The sequence below is a fragment of the Macaca mulatta genome, chromosome 16 (genome assembly GCF_049350105.2).
Source record: "Macaca mulatta isolate MMU2019108-1 chromosome 16, T2T-MMU8v2.0, whole genome shotgun sequence".
NCBI classification, from domain to species: Eukaryota; Metazoa; Chordata; class Mammalia; order Primates; family Cercopithecidae; genus Macaca; species Macaca mulatta.
In genome coordinates this window covers 52,337,991-52,362,621 of record NC_133421.1, presented here as the reverse complement: position 1 = coordinate 52,362,621, position 24,631 = coordinate 52,337,991, and the positions used below count along the sequence as shown (strand labels likewise).

General features: G+C 50.9%; 1 protein-coding gene across 20 annotated transcripts in view; it reads left to right on the top strand.

Moving 5' to 3' along the window:
- MSI2 (musashi RNA binding protein 2) overlaps window positions 1-24,631 on the top strand; it is a 433,576-nt gene that overhangs the window by 377,833 nt on the left and 31,112 nt on the right. For 14 of the 20 annotated variants that reach the window (XR_003723736.2, XM_077970994.1, XM_028836309.2 and 11 more), the window contains one exon: window positions 23,486-23,548. The exons of 2 other annotated variants lie outside the window; for them this stretch is intronic. Coding sequence is in view for 16 of the 18 variants with exons in the window: in XM_077970994.1 (XP_077827120.1) it covers window positions 23,486-23,548 (63 nt within the window). In the remaining 2 variants the exon portion in view is untranslated. Of the gene's footprint in view, window positions 1-1,894; window positions 3,294-4,540; window positions 4,808-22,032; window positions 22,057-23,485; window positions 23,549-24,631 lie in introns of those variants that run through there. 4 more of the 20 variants (XM_028836307.2, XM_028836305.2, XR_013406457.1 and 1 more) reach the window with 3 other exon arrangements.

Below are 24,631 nucleotides of genomic sequence, written 5' to 3'. Positions count from 1 at the left end.
CATTGCCCCGAGTGTGATGCTAGTCCCAGGAGGTTAGAATTGAGGGATCTTAACATGGAATAATTGGGGGAGGGCATCAATGTGGATCCCATGCTAAGGCACCTGTCTCATCAGAGGGCCTGCCCCAGGGCCCCCATGAGTTGGCTCAGAGTACAACTCTGCCTCCATGGCCTGCATCCCTGGGCCTGCCCCAGGCAGACGGATGCAGCAGTGACCAAATTGAGGCTGGGCAGAGTCAGATAGGGTCCCCTGGGTGCCAGCCCTTCACCAAAGCCAAGGCTTTGGGAATTGGGAGGGTTGAGCTGGGGAAAGGAGGATAGAGTGGGGTTGGAGTGTTTATACTCAGGACCCATCTGTCATGGCCACAGCCCCTGCAGCTTAATACAATCAGCTGGGTTTGAATGGGACAGAAATCAGGCATTACAGTGTACAGACAGCAGCTTCCTGACCTTTGGGAGTTAGCTGCCCTGTTCTCTCTCAACCATCAAACTTTTGTTTTTCCATCCTTCCCACCTTCCCACTCATTATGGAAGCTTCTTGGTTCTTTTAACTAATGGCCAGAAAGGGGCCACCAGTGGCCACAAGAGTAAGGCTGCCTGCTCTCAGAAAGGGTAAGAGTGGAGAGGCCCTGAACTGGGAAGGGTGGCCCCGTGGCTGGGACTGCCCACCCCACTCATCTGAGGAGCCAAGCTGGGGTCGGAGTCTATTCCCCTCCTGACCCCCTCCCAAAGGAGATGCTTCTTATGGAGTGTTGTGTCTGTGCTTATCCCAGATGCCTCCCAAGTAGCCAAGTGTTTCCAGACACAAAGCCTAGGTAGGTTCATGTGTTGTTCCAGTCAAGAGTGCAAGGAGTAGCTGAGCCCCTCTAGAACCAACTTGATGCCTGCTGGAGTCACAGCCTCAGGGCCAGGGCTACAGAGAAGCTTTGGGATGCCCTGACTTCCATCTGTCACCTCATGCCAATAAGGAAGGTTTCTGGTGGATCTGGCCAAGGCGGCTGGGGTACAGAAGGGAGACCCAGAAATGGGGCAGCCCAGCCCTCTGCCCTCTCCTCATCCCCATCAGGTAGATTCTGCGGACCCCTGCCACACCCTGGGGATCCTGTGACTTCGTGACATTGCACAGCAGTCATGTCACCTCCCAACTGTCCTGATGTTTTCTTTGTGGTCTTTCTTTTCAGTGTCCTCACTGTATGCCCACTTTACCCACTTCCCACCTCCGGCCCCCCTCATGCTGTGCGTGGATCCCAAACCTCTCCCAGCCCCTTTCTGAGTCCCCCTAGCAGGGCCATGCAGGACAGCTAGCTGGGAGAAATGAAAGCACGCCCAGGTCCTAGAGAGCTCCGAGACTCTTCATCCTGGCTGTTCTCACTCATAAACCAGGTAGCCTGGGTCCCCTTTCAGGAAGATGCAGTCTGATCCCCTTTATAAACGGTCCTCCTTTCCACCTGGATTTACCCTTTCTATGAACATCCATCTCATCTGGCTGGGGGTGCAGATAGCACTCTTAGTAGAGCCTCATTCTGGCCATGTGACATGGGGCTGCAGGGACCTTCCTGGGCCACACAGCTGGTGGCAAGTGGCACCTGGCTGTGCCCATCTTCAGAATTCTGTGAGAATAAATGTAATGTTCCTAGAGAAGGCTAGACACTGGATAGTTTTTAGAGTGGGGAGTAGTTCTTTTCTAGAAAGGCTGGATGGTGACCAGCCGCTCTGGGAACAGCTCCTGCTTCCCACATCCAGGTGTCCACCCCAGCCCGGAATTCGGATCAGGATCCCGTCTTGAATTATTATGGGTTGTGATCAGGGATCTCCCCTGCTTCCTCTCTTTTCCCTGCTCTGAACTTCTCATTTCAGTTTAATCTGTTAATTTCTGTTCTTATTTCACTTTGCAGACTATTTGCCGATTTCACAAGACATAATTTTTATCAACTAGCTCTTAAGAGAGGCATAGCAAAGGGGTTTGCGACCATTTCTAGAGAGGACACAGTCCTGGCCTGGGCCGCCCCCGCTCCCGTCAGTGCTCACTGAAAGTCTGTCCTAACTGCCTGTTCGAATGAATGTTCTTTTTCTCATTTTTAATTCTTGGAAAAGACTCATGTCCTCATTTCTTCACTCAATTAAAAAAAGAGAATATTCTCCAGTCCCCTCCCACTTTGCTTCTCGTGTGCATTGTGACCAACCCCACTTCCCCAGAATGTAACGGGGCCAGAGGGAAACTTCTCACAAACTTCGTAGAGCCTCCTCAGGGGAAGCTAGGAAGAAGACATCAAATTTTTTTAAGTCATGACCAAACAGGCTTACTGGGGACATTTCATGGGGTGAGCTTTGAAGTGCTAGTGGTCCAGAGGGGTTGCAAATACGTGACTTGGAGCACCTGTGTCTTACGATGGACAGTGATAAAGGTGAACACACAGAGACAGACTATTCTCTTAAGAATGTGAAAAACCTAATCTGGAAGAGGAGCTATAGAAACACTATCTGACTATCTTTGTCTTTTGGGGCAGTGGCTGTTGCCATAATCACAAGCCTGTCTGTCTTCAAGAAGGGACAGTGGAGTCACCCAGGTGCTACCACATGGCAGGCACGGTGGGCACCGATCCACAGTGGGCCCCGCCTTCCCCAGCTTGCCTCCCTGCCCATGCTGGCCTGGCCTTGCCTGCTGGCACCATTGGGGTGGGAGAGGGTGAAACACAGGGGGCCCATCCTGATCAGGCCCCATCTCAAGGCTGGCACTCCTGCCCATCACCCTTGGAAGGATCTTTTCCCATGCCTGACTCCCACCATTTCCCTGACTGAAATACACCCACTCTCTTGGATTAATGACATACCGCTCAGTTGGACCCTCAAGAGTCACCGTGTTGTTTGTGCTGGTAGTTTGTGAGAAGTGACCTGCGCGCACGCTTCCATTTGATGCATTTGATGTGAGTGAATCCATACCTTTGAATGTCATTGTCCTCGAGACCCTACATGTGCAGTTTGGCTCATCTCATTAAAGATGCTTGATGTAATAATTGGTTAGTTTCCTTTTATTTTCCCACAGGCTTTTCATGAGTATTATTTTTTTTCAAAGAACAAATCTGTATGGCTTTCCCCCTCCCCTCCCATATTTTGTTTTGCTATGAATTGCTTCGCTTTGGTGAACTTGTCCTAGTATGCTTGCCTCACAAACGTTTTAGCCATTGTGAATTTTCTTCATCTCTGTATATAGTTCATCTGTGCTTCTCCCTGATGACGTTTTATTTTTTTCCCCTGTAAGCAACCAAGGTAGAAAAATAAATTGTTTACCACGGACATGCTGTGTGCTGCCGTCTCTTGGCCTGACAGTGTCCTGTTCTCGCTCCGGGGGAGGTGAATGCACGGAATAACCAGCACCGATGACAGCCCTAGTGCAGTTTCTAAAAGCATGCAGACTCCCCCTGGCTGCCGCCTGTTCCCAGCCCTCCCCGCTTCCTGGCGTCCCCTGTACTTGCTTGAGGTGGTCCGTCCTTGAGCAGAGCGGCAGAGCATCTGCATGCACCAGCTGCACGGTATCGCCCCGATGCTCCTTCCTGTGCCATGGCTCCCCTCTCGAGTGAAAATGCCACACGCATCTGGAGCCCCTCACATCTGTCTGTGCACTCGGTATGTGCGCACCCTTGCCCTCGCGCACACGGGCCTGCGTGTGGTTGTGCACGTGGCCTGCTTTCCTGACTCCGCAGAGCACTGCAGGTGGAAGAGGCACCAGTGTACAGTGGGAATGTTCTTAGCTATGAAGCCGGAGGACCTGGTTTCCAGGTCCCACTTGGCCACTTAGTAGCCATGTGGCCTTGAGCAAGTCAGGTACCCCTCCAAGCCCTGGAGATAATGAAAGTGCCTAGTTAGTTGAGTTGTTAGAATTAAGGGATAACATGTGCATGAATGTGCCTTGTAAGTTGGGAAGTGCTATAAAATTGGAAGTTTTAGAAATAGTGGGCATTGATGTTCTTACTAAGTCAGCTCTCCACGGTGGTTTTCCCATTTTTATCCCCCATGATGGATCTGTCATCAGTGAAAGGAATAATACAGGATTCCTACGTGAAGCTAGAGACTTGCTAGGACTTCCTACCCACCCTCACGCCCCATCCTTTCTCTTCCCTCCTTCCCCATTTTGCTGATCACCAGGTACTGAAATAGGTACCAGGCATCTGGACATGGATAAGCTTGACTCCTTCAGATGCTCTTGGGCTAGCCAAGGGCGAGAGAAGCAGTGATAAGACCAGTTGAACATCATAAGACAGGCACTTCGCTAGAGAGAAGGAAGGTCTGGCTAGGCATAGTGGCTCATACCTATAATCCCAACAATTTGGGGAGGTCGAGGTGGGTGGATTGCCTGAGGTCAGGAGTTCAAGGCCAGCCTAGCTAACAAGGTGAAACCCCATCTCTACTAAAACTACAAAAAATAGCCAGGTGTGGTGGCGGGCACCTGTAGTCCTAGCTACTTGGGAGGCTGAGGCAGGAGAATCGCTTGAGCCTGGGAGGCAGAGATTGCAGTTAGCCGAGATCGCGCTACTGTGCTCCAGCCTGGGTGACAGTGAGACTCTGTCTCAAAAAAAGAGAGAGAGAGAGAGAGAGAAGCTCTCTATGCTGTAAGGGTACAAGGGTGGGCTGCTTGCCCAGAGTGCCTTCTAGAGAAGGTGACACCAGAACTGGGTCTCAAAAAGCCAAATAGAATTAACCAGGTAAAGAAGGAAAGGAAGAAATGGAGGAAACGGAGAAATGACATGCTTAGACATTGAATCAGATAGTTTTAAGAAAGAAGAGAAACACAAAAGTAATAAAACACAAAATAATAATGGACTAAACAAAATCAGAATTCATTTGTCTCTCATGTAAAAGAAGCCTGGATGTGACTCCATAATACTCATGGTCTGGGTTTCTTCTCTAATCTCATTCTATTCTCTTCAGCATAAGACTCCACCTCATACTCTAAGAAGGCTGCTCAAACTCCAGCCATCACATATGCATCCCAGAGGAATACATCTCTTCCCTTTAGTAATGCTTCTTAGAAGTCATGCAGGACATTTTGCTTAGATCCCATTGGTCAGAACTTGGTCACATGACCAGTTTCAGCTGCCTGGAAAGCTCAGAAGTGTCTTTTTTTTCCAGGTAGCCATGTGCTCAGCTAAAAATAAAGGATTTTGGTACTAAGAAAGAAGAGTGGAACGGCTACTAGTAGACACTTAGCAATTTCTGCTACACACCTGAGAGAGGAAGCATTGCAGGTCCCAAGGATTGTGAGTAGTTCAGTGCACAGGGAGCTTGCAGAAGCATCTTGGGTGGGAGGAGAACTACAAGGCTGGAGCCATGGTGGGCCTGCTGAGTCAAGTTTAGGAAGTTAAATTTGATCCCCAAAGAATATGAAATGCTTAGAGATGATTTCACATACAGAAGTGATGTGGTCGAACTTCCATAGTGAGTCAGAGGAGTTTGGAGAAGTGAGGGGCCATGAGGGTGAGTCTGGAGGATTGTCCCTTCTTTCTGCACCCCACCTCCTCTCCTCTCCGCACCCCACCTCCTCTCCGCCTCATCCTCTCTTGGCTCCATCCCTAGCTCCCTGCCTGGGGCTAGCTCGGGGTTCTTTGAGCCCTGCAGTTCTACTGGGGAGAGCAGAGTTAATATGGCCCTAACTGCCAAAAGGCCTCTGGGCCAATATTTTGACAACCAACAGTCGCCTCAGCCACAGAGCACTCGGCGTGGCCAGGAGGCCAAGCTAACATCTCATGGCTTGGTGCTCAAGCCTCCCTCCCGGGATACTGTGTGCAAACTGCAGGGGCAGCGCAGGTCCCCAGGCAGGGAGACCCTTCCCCAGCCTGCTGAACTTGAACTCTGGTTCTCAAAGTGCCAGTTTGTGCTCCTACCTCTTCAGCAACGGAAAACAGGTTTGCTCTCGGGTGCTGATGCTGACTGATGAGTACTGGCTTCCTGGAGCACTGGCTTCAGAATGATAGTGAGGCCAAGTCCTAGCTCAGCAGAAAGGACAGCTGTGATTAGCGATGCGGCCAGTTGCTGCACCAGGAAGAACTCACAGCCTGTCTGCCATATAGCCTGCCTTCTGTATTCCTGTCCATTGATGGTTCTTTGGTGCCAGGTGATTTTCAATCACTCTAAAAGATACGCGGGGGAGTGGGGAGGGTTGGTGTCTGAGGACAGAGATATGCTAGCTCAGGGATATCCTGTTCCTCTGGAGGGAAGCCGCCGTAGTCCATTGTCTGTAGGGCAGCTTGCAAGGTAAGCTTCAGTCAAGTCGTTGGGTCTTTGAGCAAAGGCAGAGGCTTAGTGGTCTGTCTTAGCCTGAGGGGTAGAGCTTGGATATGGAAATCAGAGTGAAGGGAACCCAAGTTCTCAGGAGATGGAGGAGCTGGCATAAGCAAGGTGACCAAGAGAGAAGCCTTGGCCTTAGGCAAGGGGCTGCATCCTGAACCTGCTGTCACCCACCTGCCAGATCTGTCCGGTCATTGACATTTTGCAAAACATTCAAAAATGCTGCAGCTGCCATGCTCAAGGCCTACGACCCCGGCTGGGAATGGTAACCTGGGCCACGAGGGGAGGCAACTTCAGAGCCCTTCACCCGCTCCTCTAGCCCACCCAAGTGGCAGAGACCTCTGTGGTCAGTCCCCACTCAGGAGAGGCGAGACCCCTGGATGCGCTCAGGGAGCTGCTTCCTTCCTTGGTGTCTCCTGTGTCCTGCTCTTTCTGGCCTAGTTCAGTGAGAGCACAGAGCCCCCTCCCCAGGCTCTGCAGTCTTATCTGGGGAGGCGATTCCAGGCTTGCCTGGATGGCCCCTCATTTTCCTGTAAGTTGAAACTCCCTGTTTCCTGCTGCTTCCGTTTTTAAGGGGCTCTTTCCTCATCTCCTGCCCCAGAAATGCCCTCACTGGGACCCCTGACAGACCCTCAGGCTCTGCCTGGTGCATGCTTCTGGTTGGCTTCCGGAATGGAGCCCAACCAGTGAGCAATGGCTGGTTTCTTGCTAGTAGGGAAACAGATCTTGAAATATCAAGACAGGCTAGTCGGTTTCCCAGGTAGGCTGCCATAAGCACGGACTTGTGCGTCCAGGGACCCCAGCTAGATGTTGCAGCACTGTAAACAGAAATGCTCCCTGTCAAGGAAAGCCCTCCTGACACAGCGGCCCCCACACATCTGTCTCATCACCAGCCCTCTAATCTGAACATCCCTTCAGCCCTCGAGCCATGTCTCTAGGGATTACCCCTTCCCAGATTAGATCCACAGCCAGATTTCAAATCACAAGCCAGCTCCCTCGTGGCCAGCCCACTCCTGCACCACCTGGCCCTGTGTATACTTGGGGCTTATCCTCTCATTTGAATATTAAAGGCAAGCTTAGTCAGGAAAGCATGTCTGCTGCTTTAAAAGAAGACGGAGAAGTAAAATTCAGTGGCACACCCCAAACCCAGACCGGCCACGGCACGAAGCTCGTCAAGGCTGTGAATATGTTGCCATGTTCTTCCCTCGGCGTGGAAAATCAGGAGTTGACTCTATTCCCAGATGAAAGCAGAGCACAGTGCCTAATAGGCACTTAATAAACGTTTGCAGAAATGAATTGGAGCAATCTGAATTGACGAGAATTGTGGGTTTCACTTTCGATCAGCTTTCTGTGCCTCTTGAAGCTCCTCTGCATAAATAAAGGGAATTGTGACTAAGTGAGCGCTCAGCTCCCCATGGCACAGCCCAGAGCCCCGTGTCCTCAGGCGGGAAGTCAGGAGACTGAGTTCTTGCCCTTAGCTTGCCAGGAAAATAAGGCCATCTCTAGACCTCAGTTTCCCCATCTGTCAAATGGGGCTATTGATCCTTCCTTACATATTGTTGAGAGGGTTCATGGGACTGGGAATGATCTAGTGCTTTAGAAAAGGTTAGTGTCATGACCAAGGAAGGCAGCCTGGCCCAAGGAGCAGAGGGCCCCACCAGCTAGACAGGATGGCAGCAGTTGCAGTGAGGGAGGCTGCAGGTGACCCCACACCTCGTCCTCTGTGGACTGAGGCCTCGTGCCCACCAGATCTCATTTTCCCCCACCCCCCACCTGCTTAGGTCCCTGTACCACCAGCCTTACAAAGTCCCCATTAAGTCTGCTAGCAGGAACTTAATCACCTTTCTTCAAGCCCTTCAGTTTTCATTTCCATCAGCAAAAAGCAAGTGAAAGGCTGCAACTTAGAAAACAAAGCAACAACAAAAAACTATAAATTACTCAGCATGTGAAATTCTAGGCAAAGGGCAGTGCCAGGCCTGAGGTCTGGGCAGCTGGTGCCTTCTGACAGCCAAGGACAAAGCAGAAGGCAAAGGTGTGTCCATCTCCCGCTCCTCTCCAGGCTGAAAGGAATCCTGCACAGAGACTTTTTTGCAGAGCCCTGGTCAGCTTGGATCCCCTGCCCCTGAGAGACCCCAGCCAACTGGGTCACTGCCTCTGCTCTCTGTCTCTTCAGTTGGGGCAAAGGCACATTGTCTGCAGAGAGCTGGAGACGGTCATCAGCACCCGACCTGAGACAGGGCCTCCTGGGGCACAAGTATGCTAAGCAAGGGTGCAGGGAATTCAGAGCCTGGAGGAGCATCCCACATGCGGCCAGATGTGTTCCTGAGTGATTGTAGCAGCTGCACAGGATGCAGAGGGAGCCATTGACTCTGCTGCTGAACAGCCTTCAGGAAGGGACAAGAACTTAGTCCATTCTGGTGACTGTAGTAGAGCACCATAGACTGAGTTGCTTATAAACAACATAAATTGGCCAGGCACAATGGTTCACTCCTATGATCCCAACATATTGGGAGGCCAAGGCAGGAGGTTTGCTTGAGGCCAGGAGTTTGAGACCAGCCTGGGCAACATAGTGAGACTCTGTCTCAGCAAAATATTTTAAAAATTAGCCAGGCATGGGGGCACACACCTGTAATCCCAGCTACTTGGGAGGCTGAGGCGAGAGTTCAGGGTTATAGTAAGCTGTGATTGTGCCACTGCATTCCAGCCTGGGTGACAGAATGAGACCCTGTCTCAAAAAAAAATATATATATATATAAATTTTATTTCTCACAGTTCTGGAGGCTGAGAAGTCTAAGATCAAGGTACCAGCAGATTGGACATCTGGTGAGGGCCACTTCCTGGTTCGTAGACTGCCATTTTCTTGCTCTGTCCTTACATGGTCTAAGAGGTGGCCAGCTCTCTGGGGTCTCTTTTATAAGGGCGCTAATCCCAGTCATGAGGACTCCACCCTCATGACCTAATCACCTTCCAAAGGCCCCACCTCCTAATATCATCACCTTGAGGGTGAGGATGTCAACATATAAATTTTGGCAGGGACATGAGCATTCAGACCATAGCGGGCAACATCCAAGCTGAGTTTTGGAGCACACATAGAAGTTCGCTAGGCAGATGATGAGGAGAGGGTGTTCCACCTCGAGGATCAGCAGGAGGCCCAAACACGGTGTGTCTTCCCTCCCTCGCATTCCTGCCTCCATGGATTTCCCATCGGGGGAGAGGCTGTCCTAGTACTTGGGCTGAAACAGCCGGACCACAGGTTTTGGCATTGGGAAGCCAGTGCCACTCTTCCCAGACCCAGGGAATCCCGGATATACACCTTGTGAGCCTGGAATGCTGACCCCACCTTTGCCATAGGAGGCTGTTCCCCTGCTGGAGGCTTTGTGCATATGGCTGTGCAGCCCCGCTGGGCTCTGGATGCCAGCTGGCCAGGGCTGACTGCCTTTGAGGTGGGAAAGGAAGAGGCAAGTGTAGCCTCCTATTCCTCCCACTGAGGCCCTGCTGCCCCACCCGAGTCTGAGCAGGTGCTTGGCTGCCCCCAGGGCATGCCTGGTTTTGCAGGGAAAGGTCTGAGGCCAGCCCCACAGTTCTCTTAGTGGTACCTGCTTAGGGATTCTACAGGCTCTCTCCTGACCCCCAGGACCAGCTTTGAAGGTGCTGGGATTCAGGTAAGGCCAGGAGCACCTCTCCCCATCCCTCTGTGTCTGTCCTGCCTCCTCCACCCATCCATCTCTCCAGTCTTCCTTTAGGTGTTTAGCATATAGTCACCAAGCACTGTGTCACAGGCCCTGCCCTGGATGCGGGGCACACAGTGGTGAATGAGACGTGGACCCCCACCTGCTCGTTGGGGACAGAGCAGCAAACAGGATTCCACTCTAGTGGAAGGACCCAGGAAGGCTCCTCTGGTCCAGAGGAGGTGGAGGGAGCTGGGCAAGACCCTGTTTCGAGGGCAGCACATCAGGGCAGGAGGGCACTGGGAACCATCAGTCCAGCTGACCAGCGCAAGCACTGGGGCTCCGGGCTCCACGTTCATGCCTGCGGTGACCACCTCACGGGGCGATGGCCACACCAGCTGCTCCTCCCTGGCCCCCGCAAGCCCTCACCTCCTGCTGTCAGATTAACCCACCAGAGTCAAGCCTGCACTTCAGATAAGACATACCCCATCACTCACAAGCGAATTATCAATGCTATCTATTAAAGCCCTTTGGATGCGAAATGCCATGTAAATTAACAGGGTTTTAGAATAGGAAGGCACCAAAGGGATTTCTCAGCTCCGCTACAGTTATTACCTTGGGCAATAATAATAAAAATAGAAATAAATGTTATTATTCCACTTACCGAGCAGCAGCTAACCGTCCTGAGCGCCCAACGCCATCATCTCACCGAATCACTGATGTTCACTGCAGCCCTAGGAGGAGGTATCAGTAACTGGGTTTACAGAGGAGGAAAAGGAGGCAGAGAGGGAAGTTAAGTAACTTGTCTTTGGTCCGACAACTAGTCAGTGTGGGAAATGGGATTTAACCACCATCGTGTACTGTTTTCTTTAACCTCTCTGGACCTACAATTCTTCATCTATTACATGGGAATAGTAATGTCTTCCTTGTAGTGTTGTAGCAAGGACTGACTGAGATGATGCAGGGATGCTCCGTGGCCATGAAAAGTGCTCAGATGGTCGCTAGTGTCGCGTTATCATTAGTGTAATGACTATTTTCTCATCATCAAAGCCGAGCCCTTCCATTTTACAGGTGAGGAAAGTAAGGAATAGAGAAGACTGTCCTCCTATCCACCTTTTCAACAAGGGCTGGAGGGTAGTGGTATAAACTACTGGCTGTTGACGTTTGTAGATATTTTTACACTAGCTGGTAAATGGCTTCTGCCCTGAGCCAAAGTGCCTCCCCACCATGCTGGGCTTTCCCCTAAGACTCCCTGACTGCTCCACAGTCTACCAGTAAAAGGATTGGTACCCAGCATGGCGGTGTCTGCCCTTCAACATCTGAAACATCGTCACTCAGGAGACAAAAGTGGTGGAACATCTAGGGGAGGGAATTTAAGATCACAGATGTTCATCTACTCATGGAGCTAGTGATGGGACCAAAGTAGGAAACTGCATCCAGGGCAGGGCCTGTGGCATAGTGCTTGGTGACTATATGCTAAACGCCTAAAGGAAGGATGGAGAGATGGATGGGTGGAGGAGGCAGGATAGACACAGAGGGATGGGGAGGGGTGCTCCTGGCCTTACCTGAATCCCAGCACCTTCAAAGCTGGTCCTGGGGGTCAGGAGAAAGCCTGTAGAATCCCTAAGCAGGTACCACTAAGAGAACTGTGGGGCTGGCCTCAGACCTTTCCCTGCAAAAGTCAGAGTGCTCGAGACTTGAGCGTTTGCTGTCCTGGTCGGCAGAGGTGAGGGCCATTGGATGGGAGTCTAGGATCCTGCTATGGCGGATTCATTGAAAAAGCGCATGTGGCACGAAGCTGGGGAGAAAGCAGGCGTGGAGAAGGAACCCAAAGAGAGCTTAAGATTTCAGGGTCTCAGCAAGACACCCTGTTGAAAGGAAGCAAAACTGTGACTCTCTCTGGCAATTGGGTGTCTGAAGTTTTGGGTACAGGGAGAAGTGTAAAAAGCATCAGAACAGGGAACTCTGGAAGGATCAATGGTCAGAACATTCGCAGTTTGTCCTGACAGCCATTGGTGGTAGATGAGAGAGTGGCTGAAAAGTAGAAATTGCCATTGTTATGAGAAGTTAGGGAAGAGGAAGGTGTGATGGGAAAGAAGAACTCTCCAGATAGTTTGTTGATGCCTCTTTAGAAGCTGGAATCCTTCACCTTGAAGGTCTCGGTCTGGGTCTCAGAAAGACAGGCAGATAGATGTTTGTTCTGTGGGGAAGTGGGTGTCCCTGGCCTATCGAGGAACCACAGGCTGCTGGCACAGGGTAGCAAGGGCTGGCTTTGGAATGAACTCCATGTGGACATTCTCTCCCTTGAAGTCTCGCTGGCCAGAGAGTGATGCTGAACCAAGTGTCCTTGTAGGGCCAGGAGCTGGCGTCAGAGCCCTTGTAATATGTCAGCCATTCCTGATGCTAGCCATCTGGCCAGCATTGCAGCGAAACCCACATCATCCCCAAGGCCCTGGATGGTCAGGCCAATGATGCCTGAGGCTGGAACTCTCCAGGGCCTCTGAAGTCAGGGATCTGTCCCCTGCCCTCATCTCAGTGGGTAGTAACTGGAAAGAATTACCTGTGTCTTGGTCATGTATCCAGGGACCAGCTCAGTAGTTTTTTTTAAACTGAATTGAATCAAAGTGGTGAGACTTTTGGGGGTAGGTCAAGATCATAGCTATGGGAATACCTCCATTTTCTTTCTCTCTTGCCAGTTGATCTTGGAGAAAAGGATTCATTGGAATGGCCACTCCTATACTCTCGTCCCTGAGGACTGAGTCTTCCGAGGGCTCCCTCTGTCTTCAAGTGGCATTTGGTGTAACCACACCTAGGTCCTTGAGCTCAGCTAGAAGACCCTAGAGCAGACACAGCCAATGCCTGGTTCCAAGCTAGAGGGGTCCGAGGCACAGGTCCCCCACCTTCTTCCTGGAAGAGTGAGCCACGGCCTCCTTTAGCCCAGGCCCAGCTTACCATTAGCCAGTTGTCTCTCCTTGGGCAGTTGATCTGTGTGCAGCCTGTCCTGGGACCCCAGTCCCATAAATAGAGCCCCTTTGCTGTCCACTGCTAGCAACTCTAAGCTCCATGAGGGCAGAGACTGTGTGTGTGTTGTTCACTGCTATGATTCCAGTGCTTATAACCGAGCTTGGCCTGTAGTAGGCACTCAGTATTTACTGAGAGGGCACAGGGCTGAGAATGGGTCTTGAGTTATCAGTTCTGCTGTGGCTCACTGCGGAAGTTCTGGGTGAGTGCAGGTACTGAATGCTAGGCCCCAGCCCTCTTTGGGGAGGGATTTAGTGATTCAGGGGTAGAACGGGCCCAGGGAGAAGGATACTGGGCCAAAGTCCCCAGATAGAGCTTTCTGCTTCCTGCCTCCCGAGAGAGTCACAGGACACAAACTACCTACTGCAGTGTTCTCAGCTCCAGCTGCAAGCTGGAATTCCTGGGAGAGCTTTGGCAGTTTCTGTTGCCCTGGTTGCACCCCAGACAGATTATATCAGAATCTCTGGAGGTAGGGCCCAGGTTGTATTTTTCAGGCTCCGCAGGGGATTTCTATGTGCAGCCCAGGTGGGAAAGGTACCCTACTGGAAGAGGGGAGGCAGGAGGAATTGCTGTGGAATTCAGCTGTGAGCCTGGAGCACCCCCTAGGGGTGGGATGAAAATGCCCCCTCTCAGAGAGACTGGGGACAGGCATGAGCTCTCCCTCCACAGCCCACGACTCCACGTTGTTCTGGAGACAGGTTGAGGTTGAGACCAAAGCCCATTCTCAAGCTGCAGAATCTGTTTGCCAAAAACAAGATCCAACGTGGCAAAAGGCCCCGCTGTGGGCAGCCAGGGAAAGGTCTCTCCCTACTCCTGGTCCTCTGCTGGGTCCGGGGGGTGGGACAGGTGCTCCACTCCGCTTCCTGGGTGCTTCCCAGTCGCAGGGAACCTATGGACAGACATACACCTTCCGCTCCTGGCTGGGCCCCCGGTTCCGCTCTTGCCTTTTCTGAGGATTTCTTTGTTGCTTCCCACGGGTGCTGCCTAACTTCTATTTTATGCTTCCACAAACCCATTCATCCGATCAGAAGTGCCCAGACAGAAACACTTTCTGAAACCTCACGAAGGTTTGACATTGCAGTGCACCTTCTTTTTAGTTCTATCAGTCTGAAGAGTTACATACATATCTTTTTTAAAATTAAGCTAAACAGCAGTTGCATTAAAAATTATCTGGGGCAGTTTTGTGCCATCCCTGTGTTTTAGGAACTAACACCCTTAGGGCTCTTGACTGCGGGACCTCTCTCCTTTAGGCAACAGGACCAACCTGAGCCGCCAACCTCTCACCCTTCCCAGCAGACAGACAGGCCTGGCCTTCACATTTGGCCCCTCTCCAGAGGGACAGATGACAGGTTCCACATGCCTGTCATTTTCCCAGCTATAGCTGAGGGCGAGGCATTTCCAGGCCATACACTCACTCCCCAGCACCCCCTTCCCCAACCAGCAGCCCCAACCTTCTCCTCTGTCCGGGGGTCCCCGCAGGAGTGATGGGTTGGTACCCTTGGGAATGTCAGACTTTCTCCCAAAAATATGTGTTTAAAACAGATTCCTATTTTAAATGCCAAGGACGCTGGGGTAAGTTGTTTTTTTTTTTTTTTCCAAATGGAAATACATCTTCTTTCAAACCAAAATATGACAATCTGATCATGTAAATGTGTCCCTTTGGTTATCAATTGTTCCTCCTCTTTATACCCTCTGTTCTGATCTGAGTCCCTTGGTCCTCCCATTCCAGACATGTGCCATCCACCTTTTTTCCACTCTCGCCCCTTTGCAGCCTCCAGCCACTGTCTTTCTCTGCGCGGAAGTCAGGGCTATGGATTTCCTTGGAAAGAACCAGCCCTGTCGCATCAGGCTGGTCTGCCTGGGAGGTGGGAGCATCCTGGGCCAGCCAGGATGACAGATGGCGGTGTTTCCAAACTCTCGTAGGACATGTTTCCTACATTCTGGGTGACAGTTTCTTCTTTTGGTTGCTTATTTTTTCGTGTTTGGATTCAGTGAAGCAACATTGGGTTTAGCCAAGAATGTTTGAACCATCTATAGAAATTGCTGCTGGGGAGATGCGGGCGTGCTGGGGAAGAGGGTGGAGAGTGCTTTAAGCAAGCACAACATAGGAAAAATTGTTTCGTAATGGACCATTCAGGGCCGGTGATGCATATTACGAGAGAGTCTTTTATAAAGATTCCCCTTAATCACACCTGTTGGAGCCAGAATTCTCTCATCTCCTCCTTGGAGAGAGGCACAGAGGGGCCACTGACTCATCCAAGATCACAGAAATAAGTAGCAACTGGACCAGAACCATTCCCCAGGCAGTCCACTCCCAGACCAGTGTCTTCTCAGACCAAGAAGGCAATGGGAGGCAAAGAAAAGGGTTCATGACGTAATACTTCCCAGCCCATGGGACAGAGGGCAGTTCCCTTTCAGTGGTAACTAAAAACAAAGACCCCAAAGCTCTCGCTAAATCAAGGATTCTCTGCCTACACTGTGCATCATTATCATCTGGAAGGCCTTTAAAAGAGCAGAGACCCAGGTCCCACCCGATTCTGTGGGCGGGGTTGGGGCCAAGGTTAAAGCTCCTCCAGGCTGGACGGAGACCACTGCACTGAGTGGAGACATCGCATTGGCTCTCACAGGGGACCGGCCACAAGGGTTAGCACCACCCCTGTATTCTCAGGAGCGCCTTTGCTTCTGCAAAGTGGAGGGGCTGGCAGACTGAAGATGTGTGCCACAATTTTACTTTTTTACAACCTTGGGCTGTACACTGGTGTCATCTGGGAAGTTTTTTGTTGGTTTGTTTGTTTTGAGACAGAATCTGGCTCTGTCACCCAGTCTGGAGTCCAGTGGCACAACATTGGCTCACTGCAACCTCCGCCTTCTGGGTTCAAGTGATTGCCTCAGTCTCCTCAGCAGCTGGGATTGCAGGCACCCGCTACCATGCCTGGCTAGCTTGTTTTTATTTTTAGTAGAGACAGGGTTTCACCAGGTTAGCCAGGCTAGTCTTGAACTCCTGACCTCAGGTAGTCCTCCCATCTCAGTCTCTCAAAGGCATGAGACACCACACCTGGCCCTGGGAAGCTTTTAAAGGTCCAGGTGCCAAGGCTGCTCTGCAGAATCGCAGGGGTGGAACCCAAAACTCAGCATTTGTTAAAGCTTCCCAGGTGGGTCCAGTGAGCAACCAGGGTTGAGAATCAGCACCCATACAGAGCAGGGCGCTCCAATTTGCCATAGTTGTGTCCCATCTGCTGGATGAATCATGCTTCTGGACCCCTCCAGGGGCGTTGAATGTGCCCCCACTGGGGTGGAGGATTGTGGGGCTAGGGAGGCTGCTGCTTGTAGGCAGTGCTGCCTTTCAGCTGCAGTGTACCCAGAACAGTGACTCCCAGCCCATACCCTCATCCACTGCATCAGAGCATCCTGACCATCATCAGCCGATGCTCATTGACAGCCTTCTGTGGGGAAGACTCTGGGCTTAGGTCCTAAGTGGGACATGTGATTGAGTCCCTGCCCTAGAAGAGTTTGTCACCCGGCAAGAGAAATAAGATATGCACACAAAAATAACTGTGCTTAGGTAAGGAAGAAGCTGGTAAATGCCAGAGAAGCAATAAAAAGTGAGTGTGGTATCATATAATCGTCACAAAACCCCCAAAACCCAAAAGCACCGTTGACTTCTCACTTACACTAGATCTTCACAACTCCAAAAAGCCCAGCGAAGTGTCTCACCCACTGTCAGCCGGTGGGTGGCATCTTTCACTTAGATGAGTCACCAACCCCAGAGCTGTGTTAGCACCAACCTCAGAGGACTTGGGTTTATCATCCTTCTCCCTACAGACAGGCTCAAGCAGGGTCTGAGATGAAGGGACTTTAGAGGTCATCTAGAGGTCATCTGTTGCAACCTCTTTGCAACAGAGAAGAGTTACACAGGTCCCAAAGAAGTGAAGTGTGGCGTCCAACTGCACAGAAAAGCAGGGACAGCCAGGGCTAAAAACTGGGCTTTGAGGCCGAGCCAGGTGATTCTTCTGTTATCCCACTTGAAGGGCAGAGGAACTCCATTCTAGTAAGAATAGGTCTTCGAGTCTGACTCCCATTAAACATGACAGTTCTACAAGCTGTGGCGCTTGTTCATGCCTGGAATTCCACCATTAGTGCAATTTCTTTTTTACCCAGGCATCCTCTTCTTGAATATAAGGTTCTCAAACAGGAAGAGCATAATACATTCCTAGTACCTAAGTTCCAAGTGGCCAACCTATAGCTCTCAGGCCCTCTGAGATTTGATCAGCAAAATGATTTTCTCTTTTCTGCTGGATTTACTAACATATGGTAGGTATTAAGCCACCAGGGTCATGCCTGACCCCTTGACCCACTTGTCATTGTTAGAGCTAAACAGAATGTGTATTCTAATTTTGAGCTATGTTAGCTCCACTAAAATGATGCTATGAAGTTGGGACGTTATGAAGGATACCAGACCACTGTTATCGGTAAGAAATTCAGGCCAGGCATGGTGGCTCATACCTGTAATCCTAGCACTTTGGGAGGCCAAGGTGAGCAGATCACCTGAGGTCAGGAGTTCAAGACCAACCTGGCCAACATGGTGAAACCTCGACTCTACTAAAAATATGAAGAAAAAAAAATAGCCGGGAGTGGTGGCACATACCTGTCATCCCAGCTACTTGGGAGGCTGAGACATGAGAATTACTTGAACCCTGGAGGCGGAGGTTGCAGCAAGCCAAGATTGTACCACTGCACTCCAGCCTGAACAACATAGTGAGACTGTCTCAAAAAAAAAAAAAAGTAAAGCAAAAAGAAAGAAATTCAGACCCCCTGTGTGCTTACTACCAGCTGACCATGGCTCCTACCATGGAGACAGTGGAACACCCCTGCCTGGAGAAGAGTCCTGTCTTGAAGACAGGGCTGATGGCTGGACAGAGACCTGGTAGGCCTCATCACAATGGCGGCTGTCACCTATTTTTTTTTCTCTTTGAGATGGAGTCTCGCTCTGTTGCCCAGGCTGGAGTGCAGTGGTGCAGTCTTGGCTCACTGTAACCTCTGCCAGGTTCAAGCGATTCTCGTGCCTCTGCCTCCCAAATAGCTGGAATTACAGACATGTGCCACCATGCCCGGCTAATTTTTGTATTTTTAGTAGAGATGGGGTTTCACTATGTTGGCCAGGCTGGTCTTGAACTCCCAGCCTTGGGTGATCTGCCCACCTCAGGCTCCCAAAGTGCTAGGATTACAGGCGTGAGCCACTGCACCTGGCCAAAGAGTGTTTGTTTGTTTGTTTGTTTGAGAGAGAGTCTTGCTCTGTCACCCAGGCTGGAGTGCAGTGGCGCGATCTCGGCTCACTGCAACCTCCACCTCCCCGGTTCAAGCGATTCTCATGCCTCAGCCTCCCAAGAAGCTGGAATTATAAGCATGTGCCACCACGTCTGACTAATTTTTGTATTTTATTTTATTTTATTTTTTGTAGTGACAGGGTTTTACCATGTTGGCCAGGCTGGTCTCGAACTCCTGACCTCAAGTTATCCGCCCACCTTGGCCTCCCAAAGTGCTGGGATTACAGGCATGAGCCACCACGCTCTCACCAATTAGGCTTACTCACTGCCAGGCATTCATCTAAGCACTTTGCATATATTAATCCTGCACTAAAACGGTCATCTCCTTTACAGTTGGTGACATCAAGGCAAAGAGAGCATAAGCATCTTGCCCAAAGTCACACAGCTAGTAAGTGACTGAGCCAGACATCGAACCCAGACAGGCTCCAAGTCTGTGTGCTCTGCTGTTTGCTGTGCTGCCCTGCCTCAGGAGGAGGAGTCTGGTGGCCCCTTCACACATTGGCCAGGGAAGCTATGTTGAGGAGGGACGCCCCCCTTCGCTACATTTCCAGCAGTGGAGGGGTGATCATTTCCCACTCTGAGCAGTGGGGTGCTGGGCAGCTGTGGGCACCTGTGGAACAAGGAGCTCTGCCACGTCTTTGCTTGGCCCGAGGCCCTGTGAAGAAGCCTTGAGTCCTGCCAGGACACCTGCCTGGTTCCCTGCAGTCTTCCCACCAGCACCCTCTGCTGAGACAGTCCCCTACTTGATAACCCAGCCCCTGGTTTCCCAAGGAAGTAGCCTGTCCCAGGTGACCCTTGCCTCCTCAGAGCCTGAGGAGAAATGCCGAAGACAGGGCCACGAGGCCACTCTGCCAGGCTTCTCTCCCCTGTACTTCCCAGCCCTCCCAGGTCCAGCCCCAGAGGGTCGTATCCACCAGGGACCGCCCGGTCCTCAGGTGCCTCCTGTGTCCTACGAAGGGCCTGTCCTGGAGACTGCCTGTGCCCTCTGTCACCACAGCCTTAGGCTCAGGCCACCAGGATGCTGCTTTGTTCTCCAGCAGCCCCAGCTGGGGTGGCCCTAGTCCACCCAACACATGCACAACACACGTGTACTCAACACACACATCTACATGCACCCAACACATGTACACAATACATACACTCAACATGCAACACATACACAATACATACATACACTTAACACACATCCACATACACTCAACACACAACACACACACGCAATACGTACATACACTCAACACACACACACAATATGTACATATACTCAACACACATCCACATACACCCAACACATGTACACAATACATACACTGAACAAACACAACACACACACAACACATACATACATACACTCAACACACAACACACACACGCAATACGTACATACACTCAACACACACACACAATATGTACATATACTCAACACACATCCACATACACCCAACACATGTACACAATACATACACTGAACAAACACAACACACACACAACACATACATACATACATATACTCAACACACATCCACATACACCCAACACATATACACAACACATAGCACACATGTATTCAACACACACATCTACATACACCCAACACATGTACACAATACATATACTCAACACACAACACACACACCCAATACATACATACACTCAACACACATCCACATACACCCAACACATGTACACAATACATATACTCAACACAACACACACAATACATACATACACTCAACACACACACACAATACACACCTACACTCGACACATATCCACACACTCCCAACATGTACACAATACATACACTCAACACAACACACACACAATACCTACACTCAACACACATCCACATACACCCAACACATATACACAATGCATACACTCAACACACAACACACACAATACATACATACACTCAACACACATCCACATACATCCAACACATGTACACAGTACATACACTCAACACACAACACACACACCCAATACACACATACACTCAACACACATCCACACACACCCAGCACATGTACGCAATACATACACTCAACACAACACACACACAATACCTACATACACTCAACACACATCCACATATACCCAACACATGTACACAATACATACACTCAACACACAACACACACCCAATACATACATACACTCAACACACATCCACATACGCCCAACACATATACACAATACATTCAACACACAACACACACACTATATACATACACTCAACACACAACACACACACCTAGTACATACATATACTTAACACACATCCACATACACCCAACACATGTACACAATACATACACTCAACAAAACACACACAACACATACATATACTCAACAAACACATCCACATACACCCAACACATGTACACAATACATATACTCAACAAACACAACACACAACACATACATATACTCAACATACATACAGATATACCCAACACATATGCACAACACATAACACACATGTACTCAATGCACACATCCATACACCCAACACATGTACACAACACGTTCAACACACCCAACACATACATCCAATACATACATACACTCAACCCACACATCCACATACACCCAACACACATACACCCAACAAACCCACATTACACACACACCTGACACACATACACTTAACATATACACACCCAACACACACACCCCTTGTATCTGTGCTTGCCCATCTCCCACAAGCCCAGCCACCAAGAAGAGACCTGACTGTGGGAACTCAGTATCAGGGGCCTGTCTGCCAGGTCATATGGAAAACATATTTGGCAGGTGAGGGTTGACTGGTGAGGCTGGACGGCCTAATAGAACAGGAAGGGGATGATGAGGAGCAGGTGAAGGGGGCCAGGAGGACCGCTGTACAGGATGCTGGTGCAAGCTCCGTCCCCTCCCCACCAGGAGGCTCCCAAGGGGCTAGGCCAGGTGTCGGCATGGCCCTGGTGTTTCAGATGGAGGGCACAGAGGCAGTGGGGGTGGTGACTATGGAGCTGCTGCCCGTGCTGTGTGAGGGACAGACCGGGCAGCCCTGCTTCTTCAGCCCCTCTTCTCACACCCTCCGTCTCCAGGGTGGAGATAAAATTCCAGCCCTCAGCAACGTCTGATGCTCCACCTCCAGCAGGAGCCTTTATCTGAGATTAAGGATAATGGATTTCCTTTCTTGGATAAGTATTTTTTTCTTCCTCTTTCAGACTTTTTGTCCAAAATGCACTCAATTCCAGAAAATGGACCTTTTTTTAACAAGTCTTTTTATTGACTACACTCCCCTCCCCACTTCGTTCCTCCTTCCCCCTCCCCCAAGTCTTTCCGTGCTTCAGAGGAAACCTGCTGTTTTAAGTGCACGGTAAGGAGTGCAAAGGAATGACTCGCCTGCATCCTCTCCCTCCAGCGTCCCCTGGGCCTTGCTCTTACAGCAGCAGAAGCCTCGGTGTCCTGGGGGTTGGGACAGAGAGAAATAACTTGACTTCTTCCTTATTTTTCTTCAGCAATTTCTGCCAGGACCCTCATCTTCAGAAATCTAGATCCTGCCTGGAAGAAATGGGGAGAGGACTTGGTTGGGGGTCCCTTCCTTGGTCTCCCTCTGGGTTCATTGCTGCCTTCTGGGGAAGGGAGGGCCTCCAGTCACCATGCATGGTCTCCATGGGCGCTTGGAGACCTGCAGCCAGGGACAACCGTACATTTATTTCACCTGGATCTTTCTTTTTCCCCCTTCAACAGCCCTATTACCATATTTAAATGCAAGTATGTCTCTTTTCATTGACATTTTAAGTAGCTTAGCCTGACCTTTTTAGAGTAGCATGTTCCCCTTTGAACTTCTTTCCCTTCAGTAGTACCGTGTAGCTAGGACAATAGTCTTAGAGTTTAGTGGGCTTCTAGTTCGCTCTGTTTGGGGGAGCTTTGTCTCTGCTTTCTTCCCTCCTCTGCTCCCTGCCCTTGACGGTGCATGTCTTCCTCTCGTCCTGTAGAAATTCCTTGTTTAAAAGGCTCAGTGGCTAAAGTTGAGCAGCCCTGCTGGGGGCTGTTGATTCAGTTTGCGGCTGGCTTCTGGCACATCATTTAAAACCACAGTCATTGGAAATGGGTCTTGGGGTCAGGCCTCCAAGCATCTGCCTGGATGGCAGAGGATGTTTGTCTTTATATGTATGGGAGTGTATCTGTGTGTGTCCCAGCGCGAGGCTGTGTGTGCACGTGCTGGTGGCTGAGAGAAGCCCGGGAGAGGGGGGACTTGGCATACTTCATCTGGAATCTGCAGCTACAAGAAGTTACCTTGGCCCTTCTGACTATCGTTCCCATTGCTGGGACAGCCTTGCTGCCTGGTGCATTTTTAGATAGCATAAAGCCTTGATCAAGAAGAACTCCAGGGACCCCTAGGAAACCCTCTAGTGCCAGTTTCATCTGGTCCATGGGGCTCAGACCAAAGAGCCACATCTAAATTCCCACAATTGCCTCAGGAGGTTGAAACACTGAGAGACCAAATAAAGCCATAGGGCTCACTCCACATAGACCCCTGCAGCCCCGCGCTCCCTTTCCCGTCTGGCTCCATGTGTATGCAATCACCTGGGACCCCCAAATGCTTCACCCTTGGGCCTGGGATTGTGATGCTGCTGACTTGATGTTTTGACAAAAGTCTGGAGTTAAAAAGGCCACGCTAACCTGCAGAGCCTTCAGAGAACAGCTGGAATTAAGCCAGCTCCTGGCCAAGGTGCCTGCTCTGTCAAGAGGCCGTCCCAAGTGCCTCCTGCCTGTGGCACGGGGCTAACCACTCTGCCACAATCTCTGCAAGGAGCGGTGGGCCAGCCCAGCCATGCTCAGTGCTACTGAACACAACGCCAGGGGAGCCACCGTGTGTCAATGCAGGGTCAACAGGGAGCTCAACCCCGCTTCTCAAGAAAAAAATTCCTCCTACAATTCTTGAATTATTGTTGTAGGCCTTCTAGAACCAGCTTCTGGGGTGACAAATGGGTGAGAATCAAATGCACCTAAAGATGTTGTGCCTTCTAGAAGCCTGACAGCCACTACTCTGTGTCCCTTTCAAAAGATGCCCTGTGAAAATCCCTTCCCACTCCTGTCTTTGTGTGGAGGGCGGGGGTTGTGTGGCCCGTGACCTAGGTCTGTGCCTGGCCCTTTCAAGGATTCCTCCGTGACACAGGCTCCTCTCTCTCCTGGCCAGGCTTCCCAGCAGCGGCTTACGGACCAGTGGCAGCAGCGGCGGTGGCGGCAGCAAGAGGATCAGGTAGGAAGGTGTATGGGACAGGCGACTCCCAGGCATGCCCCCAGTGTGCAGGGGGAGGTCAAGGCCCTGTCAGATCTGTGTGGCTGCATCTGTCCAACACCACTCTCACCACAGCCCCGGGGAGGGGGTGGACAGGGAGGCGCGGGCAAGGCCTGGCCACCCAGGGCACTTGTAGTGGGGTCAGTCACAGTCATGGGACTGCAAACCAAAGGCAGATTATTATTCTCTGTTAGAAAAAAAAAAAAAAACCTGAGTTTCTTTTTGACTTTGACCGTCCCGTCACCTGACAACTAGCTTCAGGTACCTGTGGTCATTTCCCTCCTTGGCTTTTGCTAATTCAATAGGCTCCCTTCCTTGGGTCCCTGAGCCAGCCAGACAAATGCTAGGCTGTCCCCTGGGTCCCTGCTGCACTGGCAGGTGGGCTTGCTGGATGCTGGCTAAACCCCCAGAGCCCCTGAAAGCAGCCATAGGGCCAGCACTGAGCCTCAGTAAATGAAGCTGCTGTTTCCGGAGCCGCTGTGCCTCCCAGACTCTTCTTAGCCAGACTCCTCGGCTCCAGCTGCCAAGGGAATTGGGCCTTCTGTCCCGTGAGGTTGCTCCAGCCCTTCGGTCTCCAAAGCCAACCTTTTAGATGCCTGGAACCCCTCAAGTGACATGGGAACACTATCCCAGCATTACCATGGGGTCAGGCCAGAGCTGGGACATGTCCAGGATGTCCGGGGTCCCTTTTGTCCCTCTCCCCAAAATGCTTTCTGCCTTTCCAGGCGAGCAGGGCTTCCGCTGTGCACTGGGCTCCCTCCGTACCCCTGCTCCCTGAACTGAGTGGTCATGGTTTGCAGCTCTTGCCCCCTACGCCCCACGGACAGGGCTCTGGAGCACCCAGGGAAGCACCTAGTTTGATGTCACAGGGCTCTGAGGAGGGTGGGGCTGGGCAGGGTGGGGGGCTGGTGAAGGTACCAGGAAATAGAGCATTAAAAGCCCAGAGGGCAAATGCCAAGAACCCACACCCTGGGTGATGAAAAGTTGGCACAGTGAGGCCCATTAGAAAACTTCAGTAAAAATCCGTTCCATGCAAACTGGCAC